Here is a 13435-nt window from a genome sequence, read left to right as displayed (position 1 = left end):
GGAGGCGGGACGCCGGGCGCCGCCTACGGGGCGCCGCAGGGACAAACTAGTGAGCGCGCGGCTCCGCGGGTTTAGGCGAGGCCGGGCCTCTGCGCAGGCGGAGGAGGGCAGGTCACAGGGAGATCTGCTTCTCACCCAGGCGCTGGCCAACTTGTTCCGTTAAAGCCAAGAGTGAGACCCAGAGCTGGGTCCCCTGGGACATGGAGCACGTTGTGTAAATTTCAGATCCACCGGTCCAAAGCCCACACAAGGCCTCCCCAAGCAGCGCCAAGGGCCAGTGTTTCATCATTTGAGCTGATGTTGGTCTCATCAAACTGCAGTGCCTACAGGTTCCGGACCCTTCTTCCTACGCACGACTACTGATCAGACTTCGGTTTAATGCCACAATTCTCCCATGCATGAAAGCAGTATTAGAGGCAATTTGCTTACCCTTTCCCCCATATGAATGACTAATTTTAAAATGAGATTGCAAAGAATAAATCTCACTCCCCATAGATGGTTTTGTGCTGACTTGGATATAGGAAGACCCACCTTATTATTAATTTTTAAGTCAAGCCTTTTTGAGCAAAAAATAACCAACAAATGAAGCCTGTATACTGTTTTCCAACTCCTGTACCGACTTGGCAGGATTTTTGCCCTTTATACCCATTGCAAAAGCAGCTTACAAGAACAGAAATCTTTCTTTTTTCTATTCCTGAATTTTAAGTTTGAGGGTCTGCTAACTTATTCATTTAGTTACTATTATTAGCAAGCCCAATAAGTTAGGGCCTATAAGAATTTACAGTCTCATACGGAAAATAACACTGACACGGAGTAATAGCAATACATGCCAGAACACGAGCACATGCATTGTACAGAGACTAAAGAAAACTGAACTAGGAGAATGGAAGAGATCTGAGTCTAGTGTATTTTTTTTTTTCTAGGCTTGTTCCTTGAGCATTCCCATTAACCTCTTCAAATTTCTCCTTATCTGTGGAAAGTGTGTAACATTTGTTCAATAGTTTGACTCAGGGAAATTATAAGGATAAAATCTACAAAATATGCGGAAGTAACTTGTCCTATTGTGCAATGTACTTATGAAGAGTGTCACTGCTATAGTGCCATTGGCTTTTACGGGAGGAAATGGCCTCTTTTAGCCAGGGTCATCTGAAAAGGTTTGCTGGAGGCTTAGCCATTGAGATAATCAGTAAAGAAGGGGTAACATGCAGCCGGTGTCGCTCAGTGGTTGAGGGTGGGCCTGCGAACAAGGAGGTCACTGTTTGATTCCCGGTCAGGACACAAGCCTGGGTTAGAGGCTTGATCCCAGTAGGGGATGTGCAGGAGGCAGCTGATCAATGTTTCTACCTCTCTCTCCCCCATTCATCTCTCTGAAATCAATAAAATAATAATAATAATAATAATAATGCCATACAGACAGCCACTATCTTAAAAAAAAAAGAAGAGATAACATGTTTTTAGATGGAAATTATAGCTGAAAAGAAATTTAGAAGGTGGTATGTAGGACTGGGTGAAAAGCACTCATCAAGACTCTTCAGAGGGAAGGAATTGGTATGTGCAAATTGCCAGTTATAAACAGTCACAGGGATGTAGACTACAGCATAGGGAATGTAGTCAATAATATTGTAATAACTATATATGGTGTCAGATGGGTACTAGACTTATCAGGGTGATCACTTCATAAGTGATATAAATGTTGTATACCTGTACATGTTGTATCCTTTATTATCCATTCATTCATTTATTCAATAAGTATTTATTGAGCACCTGTTAGGTATCAGGCACTATTCTAGGCATAAGGCTTAAGTGTCAAGTACCCAAACAAGATCTCTGATTCTTTGTGAGAGGAGTTGGAAACAGGGTTAGGCAGACAGGGTTAGGGGTAAAAGAAAGAAGGAAATATAGATGTGACCATTGGAGCCAACTAAAACTAAAGGAATGCTGGTCTTGCAAAAAGGCAGAATGCCACAAGAATATTTATCTTGCAGGTACAGGATGTTGCAAGAGATGGGGCAAGAGAAAAGGAAAAGGGCCCCTCCTCTTTCCCCCTTGGAACGAGGAGGTGGGTTTTGAAATGGTTGCTAGGCAAGAAAGGTAGAAGAAGCCGGTCAAAGAAGTACATGGGTAGACAAACAGTGGACTCAGGGAGGATAAAACCCCTAGATGAGTGAATTCAACGGCAACCCTTTCTTGGGCTCCCTCATGTGGGGAATTTGTATCCACTTATAATAAATTTCCATGGTTTTGCTTGTATCTTCTGGTCCGTGATTTTATTCTTTAACTTCATGAGACATGATTCCGGGAAGAACATTGGCTTGTGGTTTGGTTATCATTTGGAGTTCACAGTGTATGGGTTGGTTACAGTGTACCCTAGTAGCTTGGCCCTCACAGTCACAGGCTGCCAGCCTGGACCAACTGGAACAAGACCCTCTTAGGGCAGCTGATGCCCCTGCTCAAGAACTGAAGCTTTTGGAGCAGAAGTCAGGCAAAGGGGAGAAAGGAGAACTGGGCCAGGAAGAGGATAGCAAGTTGGAGGGGAATGGGCTCAGCAGGGTTGCCCCTCAGCTTAGATACAGACTTATTGAGAGCAGTTTGCTGGCTGTTCATAGACTTGACCCCTGTTAACTTTCGCTTAAGTTATTTACTCCTATACCAGTAGTTTTAAAGAAAAATCGCCCACAATGACTATTCTCAGCCTTTGGTTCTTTGCTAAGATCACCCTCATCTGGAAAGAAAGAATAGAAACAAGCTAGTAAGTCATCTGTCTCCCCACAGGATCTCTTCCCAACTTAGCTAAACTAACTTCCCTGGCTTCCCTAAGAAAGAAGAACAATTTTCACTGGCCAATTGTTTTAGTTATACCACTAACAGATTACATTATGTTCAATAGAGTTTTTGAAAGAAAAGTAGACATCCTGAAATATCTCAGTAAAAAAAAAGTCAACATTTGTTGTTTTAAAAGACTTTTGGGGAGGAAATATATATATATATTTACACTAATAAAAGAGAAAAATGGTAATCGGCGTACAACACTACCCTTTTCATTGGCTAATCAGGGCTATATGCAAATTAACTGCCAACTAAGATTGGCAGTTCACTGCCAACAAGATGGCGGTTAATTTGCATATGTAGGCACAATGCAGGGATGCGAAAGGGAAAGCAGGAAGAAGCCCCCTGCCACTGACAGTGATCAGAAACCCAGGGGGGAGCTAAGAGATGGGGGGGCAGGGCAAAGGCAGCCCTGGGGCCGCCTTTGCCCTGTCCCCCAGCCATGATCGGAGAATCAGGCACCTTTGCCACCCTGGCCAGTGATAGCAGGAAGTAGGGGTGGAGCCAGCGATGGGAGCTGGGCACGGTCGAAGCTGGCAGCCCCAGGAGCTAGGGGTGCCTTGCCTGAGCCTAAAGCGAAGCCCACGATCGCGGGGCCTCTGCAGCTGTGGGTCCCTGCTGCCTGGGCCGGATGCCTCAGCCAGAGGCATTAGGCCTGGACAGGGGCGGAGCCTGCAACCACGGGGAGCGGGGGGTCCCCTGCCCAGGCCTGACACCTCTGCCAGAGGCCTCAGGCCTGGTCAAGGTGCCAATCTGGTGATTGGTGATCGGAGGGTGATGAGGGTCAACACCTCTGGTCGAGGCATCAGGCCTGGGTGGGGGGCTGGGGGTTCCCTGCCCAGGCTTGATGCCTGAGCCAGAGGCATCAGGCCTGGGTGGGGGGCAAAGCCGGGTATTGGGGGGATATGACGGTCCCCTTTCCCAGGCCTGAAGCCTGGGTCAGAGGCGTCAGGCCTGGGCAAGGGGCCAATCAGGCAATTGGAGGGTGAGGGGGGTCTACGCCTCTGGCCGAGGCATCAGGCCTGGGCAAGGGGCCAATCAGGCAATTGGAGGGTGAGGGGGGTCTACGCCTCTGGCCGAGGCATCAGGCCTGGGCAAGGGGTTGATCCTGCGATTGGAAGGTGATGGGGGTCAACGCCTGAGGGCTCCCAGTATGTGAGAGGGGGCAGGCTGGGCTGAGGGGCCCTCTCCCCCCCCCCCCAGTGCACGAATTTTGTGCACCGGGCCCCTAATTTTATATATATATATCTCCATCCACCTCTGTGTGCCTCAGTTTCCTTCTCAGTAAATTTGGAGAAAATAACAACACCTCCATTTTGAGAATTAAGTGAGTTTACTTTTGTAGAGCTGTTAGAATAGTGTTGGATACCTAGTAAGTTCTACAAAAGTGTTAGTTACTATTTTCTTTATATTACCTCTTTCACCTATTTGTTTCCATGTATATTTTCTCCTTGCTGCCCCCCACAACAGTTGTGTGTTTGTCTTATTCTGGAAATGATACAATTCAATTAAATATTACATAGTGATCTACATATATAAAACCCTACTATGCAAAAAACAAACAAACAAACAACTGGTCACCATGACATGCACTGACTACCAGGGGGCACACACGGAACATGGCAGGCATCAGCAGCAGGCAGAAGAGTGTAGAACATGGCAGGCATTGGCCGCGGCGGGATGGTGGAGCAGGTGAGTGGGGGTGCCAGACCAAGGCGGGGTGCCGGTCGCTGTTATTGGGACAAGTGTCTGGTGGTTACTGAAAATTCTTTGCTCCCTCACGCCACAGTCCCATCTGGCGCTCGCACCTGCTGCTGGTGCTGGCCCCGCTCACACCCACTGCTGGTGCCCGGCACTGGCCCCAATCACTCTGGGCCATCAGAGGTGTAAGTGGTGGCTGCCAGCCCCGATTGTCCCTCAGGGCTTCTCCACCTCCCCCTGTTCCTGAGGGGCGATCGGGGCTGGCAGCCGCAAGAAGCCCTGAGGGATGATTGGGGCTGGCACCCACAGCTCGAACCCACTGACAGCGCCGGCCCAAATTGCTCCGAACCCTTAGCAGGTGCGAGGGGGCCGGCAGCATCAGCACATGGGAGCGGCAGTGGCGGGAGCGGGGCTGGGGGCCTTAACAGGAGGGGCCATGCGGGGGCACAGAGATGGGCTGAGACCATCCCCTGTGCCCACTGCAGCCCACAGTTCCTTTCAAGGTGCACAAATTCATGCACTGGGCCCCTAGTAAAGTATAAGTGTGGGGGAGATTATGAAAATGAAATTAGATGTTTTGAAATGACTTGATAAAAGCAAAAAAAATTTTAAAGCTGTCAAATGGTGGACATGGTAAAAGAATCATAAAAACTGAATGTGATTCTATCCCAGTGATGGCGAACCTTTTGAGCTCGGCGTGTCAGCATTTTGAAAAACCCTAACTTAACTCTGGTGCTGTGTCACATATACAAATTTTTTGATATTTGCAACCATAGTAAAACAAAGACATATTTTGATATTTATTTTATATATTTAAATGCCATTTGACAAAGAAAAATCAACCAAAAAAATGAGTTCGCGTGTCACCTCTGACACGTGTATCATAGGTTCGCCATCACTGTTCTATACTGTTTACTTTTAAAATGTCTTGTTCCCCCTTTATTTTAAACAAACATTTAGAGGTTAGATTATCACTGAAAAAAATTCCAGGCAGAATGAATCAGAGGACACACACCAAAATAAAAGGCTCTTGGCCCTGCAGATATGCATAGATTCCATGAATAGCTATTGCGTATGTTTTTGTGGTATTAAAATTTCATAGGGGGCAGGGAAGATGGTGTCATTAGAAAAATGTCTAACAAAACTCCTTAGGGCAGATGATAAAAACAAAAGTTTATGTGATGTTTAAAAAATAATGTTTAAAGTATGTATTACGATTCCAGTTTTAATTGTTTTTTGTTTTGTTTTGTTTTCTCTTGTTTTTATTAATCCACAAACACTATCCTGGTCTGGTCAGAAAAGAGAGCGCTACTGTATGACAAAGTGCAGAGGGCACAAAGGAGAAGGGGCCTGAAAAGACCGAGGAAGGAGTCAGAGAAGATTGTACTCAAGTTGACCATGGCAGGATGAATACAAATTTGCTGGATTGGTAAGAATGAGGTAGGCTTGGGGGAACAAGGTATGAGAAATCATTGTATGTAAACAGGACTACCAGTAATTCAGTTTTACTAAAGCTTAAAGTATAAAGAAGACAATAAGGTTGGATAAGGGTGAACAGATAACCAGACAAAGGCCAGATATTGAACAGCTTTATTTAATAAGCAAAGGCATTTAGAATTTATTCTATAGATAAAGGCAAGACATTAAAAAATGTCAAATGTGATACTGACATGATCAGATCTACATTCTAGGAAGGTCATTCTGGTAGTGAAATGGGAGTGATGGGCCAAAACTAAAGAAGTATCAGTAAGAAAGTTATTGCAATTCTCAGTGTGACCAGAATGAAGGGGTCCATTTACCTGCATGTATCAAAGCCCAATAATACATGAACAAGAGTTTGCAGCCCCCGCCCCCCAAAAAAAATAAATAAAAGAATTAATTGAGAAGATGGCACCATGCCCAAAGACCTGGCTCCCCAATGGCTTCTAGGGGATGGATTATATAGTATAGGAAAAAAATCATTAGTCATGGTGACTAAAGGAGTAGGGTCATGATCTCTACTGACTGGTAGGGTAGTAGGTAATTGACTATTGTGTCTGGTCGTTATGGCAGCCATAAAGTCTTTCTGTCTGATTTCTCAAAAGATCATTCTGCTTTCCTCTGAAACTAAAGGACAAGTGAGGCCAAGATGTTATCTTTCATTTGATTAAAAACCCTGTCTTGGTAGTCAACAGACCCAGAACCTTGCTTCTAAGGCTACTGGATGCTGACCAATATCTCATTGTCCTGAGGGCTCAATGATTAAGCAAGGGAGAGGGAGGTGGGTGAGTCAGGGTGCTGGGCAAGGCCAGTTTAAGTCAAAGGAAAAATAAATAAAAGGCCAGATTAAAGAAAACAAGGTTTCTTCATATTACATCTGAGTAAGGGATGTTGAGGCCTGAACTAGGGCAGTGGCAGGGAATAGCAAGAAGAGGTGTAGTAACCATTATTGGTTTCCTTTCCACACTCAGTTTCTCTTGGCTTCACCCAATAAGGAGCCAAGGACTGACTTTGTCCCCTACGCTCAGGGAGAGCCCTGATTGACAAAAGCCAACCAATGTATCCCATCATTCTAGGCTGGTGTTTGTCTTATGGATGGGCATTTACCCCTTCTGGAAAATTAGGTTTATAGGAAAGGTTTGCTGGGTGCTTCCGGGAAAACAGCTTCATCTCTCTTCAGCTGCACATGAACAGCTGAAGCCCTAATTGTGGTTGGCAGTCCTTTGGCAATCATGGTGACTGTTTATCATCCAAAACTAGGTCACATTTAAATGAAACATAATACTATAAATTATTATATTAGGGCAATAGATGTAACTGGGATTGCCCTAGCAAACCAGGATATATGGTGCTCCTACTGTTAGAGAGATGGTCTTAGATAAAGCAAACACCATTGAAAGCCACAACAGTATTTTAAATAAATTATGAAGTAAAAATTCCCCTTTTTAAAATTTCTCTTTAATTGTGTATTTAAAACTCTAAGCATTTCAAAAACAGTATAATGAACCCGCACACACCAAATCCAGATTCAACAATTGTCAAGATTCTGCAACAATTTTTCTATTTTTTAATGAGTATTTTAAAGCAAATGAAGATATCATGTCATTTCACTCTTAATAATTCAATGTGTTCTTACTAAATATGAACATTTTATAACATATTACACCACTGTAGACCCTATTAAAAATAAAATTCAACTGAGTAAATTTGAAGATCTTATTTGCTTTACTAAGTGAGTAATGAATTGGGCAGCATCACATCTAGCAACTAGAAGGGTGTTCTGAGGGTTTGTACAACATGGAAGGTTTTCATAGGCAGACAGAGGGTGGGACTACAAAGTTAAAAGAGTGTATTTTTACTGGCAACAATACCTTCCCTTAGGGGAAGGTAGGGGTTTTATCAGGCAGATTACTTAATTCTCATGGATCAGGAAATTTCAGACTGAAATTGGTTTAAAATTCCACTCCCAAGTGAAGCAGAAACTGCAATTAGGTTGATATCATGGCCTTTGAGGACAAGTGAAGCCAGTTGGGGCCTGTGGCTTTTCTTCTTAACATACCCTACAAAAAGTATTCATAATAACTTTTTGTGTTACTTAATAACCAAGTTCTTATCTAAATTTCTCTGATTGTTACAAAAAAAAAAAAACCTTAAATAATTGGTTTGTTCACATAAGGATCCAAAGTCCACAAAATGGCAGTTGATGTTTATGTCATTTTAGTCTCACTTAATCACAAAAATTCCTTCCCCCACATTTATTCATGCCCTTAACTTGTTGAAGAAACTGTCACCCAATATTTAAGCTAGGTTTTAGTAGTGTTTTCTGTACTTGCAAACAAAGCATTCTAGAGACAGAGAAGAGATGGAAGTCAGGAGAGTGGGGTCATGGAAACCAAGAAAATTTCAAGAAGAATGGAATAGTGAAAAATTCCAGATACCTATAGATAAAATCAAGTAAAATAAGGATAAAATATGCCCACTGAATTTGACACTGTTAATCTGAGCAAAATGAGTTTCATCTTTACTAGGGAGAAAGTGATTATCACTATCCCACATTCTAGAATATTATAGAATATATTATTTTTAAAAAGATATAAGGAGAGCAGTATGTAATCCTATTTCTCCAGGTATAGATACCAGGGAGTTTACACAGCAGGAAGAGAAGGAAAAACTAGCTAATTTGAATTTTATCATCAATCAGATGATTAGGTTTGGAAAATGACTAACTCACTTTTGGATATTCATTAAAATGTTCATGAACTTGAGGTAGGAAGACAGGGAAAATCTCTGCCTTCTTTCCCTTAATATTTCACTAAACTACCTACAATAAGGAAACGCAGCTGATGAGTGGTTTCAGGCAGGACTTTATTTCTAATCTTACAGGAGATTTAAAAGACAAAGAAAGGAACTTAAAAGTCACTAGGGGATAAGCCAAAAAAAGTGTTCTCACCTTTAACTTCAACATGTATTTTCAGTTGCAGTTGCCTGACTGCCAATAGCTGGCAAGCTGGCTTTGGCCTATGTCAAAGGCAGTAAAATAAGTGCCATTCATGGGGTTGTCATGGAAAATGGGTATCTACATTATGTAGATTTGCCTAATGGTCATCCAGAGCAGCATCTTCTGCTCAGGTGCCAGCCAGAGATAATCCCATGAAAGAAAAGCTGGCATCAGTACACACATGTGATTTTCTGGAGCCAATTTACATTTTGTGCTTTTGTCCATCTGAGCCAAAACAGCACAAACAATGCCAAGCTCACTTTTCTGATTATTTCCAGGCTGATTGAATCTGGCACATGACATGGTTTTATCTAATTAACCCACATGTGGTACAAAACAAAAACAAATTTGAAATGGAAAGCTCTTTCTGCCTTTATTGAAAGACTGAGGTGAATATATAATTATTTTGTCCTTGTTTCTCAGCCAAATTTAGTTGAGAGAGCTCTTTTTCAATAGATAGTAAAACAAGTTTTATATATTACCTGCCTATTTTAATTAACATGTATGTTTCATATTTTCCCAAATCCAGTCCTTCTCTTTCTCTCTCTGCCCCAAAAGGAAGAAAAATGTGTCGAAGACATGTTCCAGTAGGTAGTTAGGCATGATAGGCCAGGTGCAGAGAGTTACCAGGAGGGAAAGTCCTGGGTGCCTAGCAACAGGCAAAACTGTAAACCCTTGCATGACCACTCCCTCAAGCATAAGCCCCTGGAAGATGATGTCTAGGCTTCAGCTGTGTTTCAGTTCCAGGCCCATAGAAGCTGCAAAATCAGATGGTGTTATGCCATGGCCAATATTAAGACCAATCAGTGGAGACCACGAGGCGGGCACACCTGGAAAGCTGGTGAATTTTGTATTGGGACTAGAGGCCCAGTGCACAAAAGTGGTACACTGGGGGTGGGGTCCCCCTGTGCCCTCTTGCAGTCATAGGGAGTGGGCCTGCACCCTCTCACAATCACAGGGAGTAGGCCTAACTCAGCAATCGGACATCCCTCTTACAGTCCAGGATCCCTTGCTCCTTACCGCCAGCCTGCTCGCTGCTCCTTAGCGCTGCTGCAGAGGCAGGAGAGGCTCTTGCCAGCTGTGACCCCGATTTCTGGCTGAGCTGCACTCTCCCTATGGGAGCACACTGACCACCACGGGGCAGACGATCAATGCAGGAGCTGCCCCCTGGTGGTCAGTGCATATCATAGCAACCGGTCGTTCTGGTTGTTCCGCCGTAATGGTCGCTTAGACCTTTATTATATAGACTAGAGACCGGGTGCACAAACATTTATGCACTGGAGGGGTGAGGGGGTAGGGGGTGTCCCTCAGCCCCACTTGTGCCCTCAGGAGATAACCACCTGCTGGCTTAGGCCTGCTCCCTGGGTGGCAGATGGCAGACCCGATTCCTCGGTGCCTGCCCTGCCTCCCCAGGTCGTGCACACAGCAGGGCAGATCCGGAGGTTGGGGTGCCACCCCGGGTCAGGTTGCACACAGGACAACCGGGTGGGCCAGCAGATCGCTGCTGCTCCACCTGGTCACCCTGGGTCGGGTCGCACACGGACACTCGCTGCCCCGGGTAGCAGATAGCAGGCCTGGATAGCTGCAGGACAGGCTGGATGGCGCTGTCCCACCCTGCCTGCAGTATGCAAATTAACCGCCATCTTTGATCTTTGTTGGCAGTTAATTTGCATATTGAGCTGATTAGCCAATAGGAGGCTTAGCGAAGGTACAGTCAATTACCCTGTTTGTCTATTATTAGATAGGATAGAAAGGAGAAGGCCAGACATTATAGGCATGTCATTTGGGCAGCTTCACCAGGAAGCTGCGGCTTTGTGTTACCCAGGGAACCACCAGCCTATTTATTCCTTGCAGAAATGCTGGGGGAAGGGATCCAACAAAGAGAAGATACACACGTGCCCAGTAAAGTTGGGGTGATGTTGGGGTCCAACCCCAGCAGGTCCAGGGGTTCCCCAAGGTGTGGATGGAGTTGGCGAAGAAGGAAGGACATGGAGGCAGTGTTCAGTTGATCAGCAGCCTAGCCAGGTTCTCTAGTCAGGTTCTCCAGCCAGGTTCTGTCTTTATTCTCTTGTTACATCTGTATTTATACCAGTTGATTTTAATCCTATCCATTCTATTCCAAAGGTTAGGGCGTTTGTTATCTCCATTCCAAGGTCACTACTCTATTGTTCTGTTAAGCTACAAGGAAGTAACTGAAGGAGATTATCATAAGTAAAGATTATGGACCAGGTCCCTTGAAACATAAGCTGTGCAGATGTTTCTTCCCTGCAGCGACTGTGTCAAGCAGCAAGGGTGGACCGGCTTCCAGCAAATTCCCCCATTTTTATTTTTTAAATGATAGCACATGTAAATCGGCAGCCACCTCTCAGATTGGGTTGTTTAAGACTCGGAAGAAGACTGGCAAGCAATAACAGTGAGTATAGCTATAAACACAGTGGATGGAGTGCACACAGAGCCTTTTTCCTGTAGAAGGTTGCTGGCCTCTTCAGTAAAGGGATTTCAGCTGTTCCCAAGTCAGTGGTTTGGTTGTCCTTGTTGATCTGTCTAGCGGGCAGTGTCATTGGTGACTGGCTTCCCAAAGTGTCAGCGTGTTGAACGGCTGGATCAAAGGGTCCATCAGGGCCATGCTTGATGGTGGTGTTGGTGTCCGGGGAGGAGTCAGCTGTGCCCTCTGGGTCTGCCGATATGAATGATACCAGGGAGGAGGATGGAGGGCGGTGAGACATAAGGTCGGACTAGACGGTCTGGAATCCACACAGATGAATATGCATCCTGTGGAAATATACAAGCATATCCTCACACCCAGGCTAGAAGTCCTGAAAGTAATTCTCTCCATTTGACAAGGGAGTTAACTTCTTCAGCTGACCCTATGTTGGTACCTCAGTCCCTTGCATAGCCTTCCTTTTCTTCTTTTTTCCGCTTTTCTGTCATCAGGGCAACTCTAAGTCTTTGGAAGGATGGGACAAGGAGCTTCTCTGGGTCCATTGTGGTGATGCACGTACTGCTCTGGTACCCAAATTGTCTGCACTGCTCCTTCTGGAAAGATACAAAACACAACCTCTTCCCCACATCATTACTAGATCTGGTAAAACTCCTGTCTGGTTTTGCATCCTTCCACTGGGCTAGGTCGGCAGAGGCTATTGTACAGGAGGCCCGATGCCTTTTGACTGCTGTACAACCCTCTGCATTTTATTTCTAAAAAATTTAACATATAACATTCTTCTCCCCCTTTTTTGTTTTTATAGAAAAGGTTTATATTGATGGAATTGTCAGTTTTTCTTTTTGTGTCAAGAGCTAACTTTGATGTGTTAAAACTACGTAAACATCTGCTGGGCCTCAGTTGTTAACTTCTTCAGCTGACCCCATGTTGGCGCCTCAGTCCCTTGCATAGCCGTCCTTTTCTTCTTTTTTCCGCTTTTCTGTCATCGGGGCAACTCTAAGTCTTTGGAATGATAGGACAAGGAGTTTCTCTGGGTCCATTGTGGTGACGCACGTACTGCTCTGGTACCCAAATTGTCTGCACTGCTCCTTCTGGAAAGATACAAAACACAACCTCTTCCCCACATCATTACTAAATCTGGTAAAACTCTTGACTGGTTTGTGTATCCTTCTACCAGGCTACGTCGGCAGAGGCTATTCTACAGGAGGCCTGATGCCTTTTGGCTGCTGTACAACTCTCTGCATTGTAATTTTTTAAAAATTCAGCATATAACATTCCTCTCCCCCTTTTTTGTTTTTATAGACAAGGTTTATATTGATGGAATTGTCAGTTTTTCTTTTTATGTCAAGAGCTAACTTTGATGTGTTAAAACTGAGTAAAATGCATTTACTCAATCCAAAGCAGGCATTAAAAAGAAAAACCCCAAATGCTCTCTTGTATCCATTTTAAGAGAAGGATTGGCACTTTCTGCTATTACCTGAGTCCTGATCTATCATTTACCTTTCCTTCCTCAGAAAAGCATGGACATACTTCTTGTATAAAATCTTCTGTCTGACTGGAAGTAACCTTAACTCCTCTGCTAGCAAGCATATGTGTTAAAAGATCAATACGGAGTCTTCTTTCTTTGGACTCAGTATGGCACATCTTCTCAATCTAAGATCTGTACTATCCACCTTCTTACCCTTCTTATCCTCTATAGGGGGGTCTGCAGCACACTGGTGGAGTCCTATCTGTCCTGAGTGTGGGGGTTCTCAATGGAGGGTGGGCTTACCTAGGGGAATCCTGTTTGGGCGCCATATGTTGGGGTGACATAGGAAAGGTACTTGTCTATCAATCACACCTGGGAACAGAGATGGTTGGCCACAATGGGCGTGGCCACTGCAAGCAGGCAAAAATTTGGGAATACACATTCCTAAACAAAGGAATCCTCTCTCTATTGCTTTTGTTGCCCTTGACTCTTGGTTTGTGGGGCCCTTTTGCTCCTGATTCCT

The 13435-nt window shown here is 44.5% G+C and overlaps 1 protein-coding gene across 1 annotated transcript in view; it reads right to left on the bottom strand.

The window, feature by feature from the left end:
* The window catches only part of DNAJC15 (DnaJ heat shock protein family (Hsp40) member C15), a 102501-nt gene extending 90771 nt beyond the window's left edge, over positions 1–11730 (bottom strand). Inside the window, exon 1 of the mRNA XM_015559456.1 lies at positions 11461–11730. Within this exon, the coding sequence (XP_015414942.1) occupies positions 11461–11730 (270 nt within the window). The remainder of the gene's footprint in view (positions 1–11460) is intronic.
* Between the last annotated feature and the right edge of the window lie 1705 nt (positions 11731–13435).

This window comes from Myotis davidii, unplaced genomic scaffold (assembly GCF_000327345.1).
Source record: "Myotis davidii unplaced genomic scaffold, ASM32734v1 scaffold70, whole genome shotgun sequence".
In the NCBI taxonomy this organism is placed as follows: Eukaryota; Metazoa; Chordata; class Mammalia; order Chiroptera; family Vespertilionidae; genus Myotis; species Myotis davidii.
The sequence above is the reverse complement of the archived record's forward strand: the minus strand, read 5'-3'. Positions and strand labels throughout refer to the sequence as shown.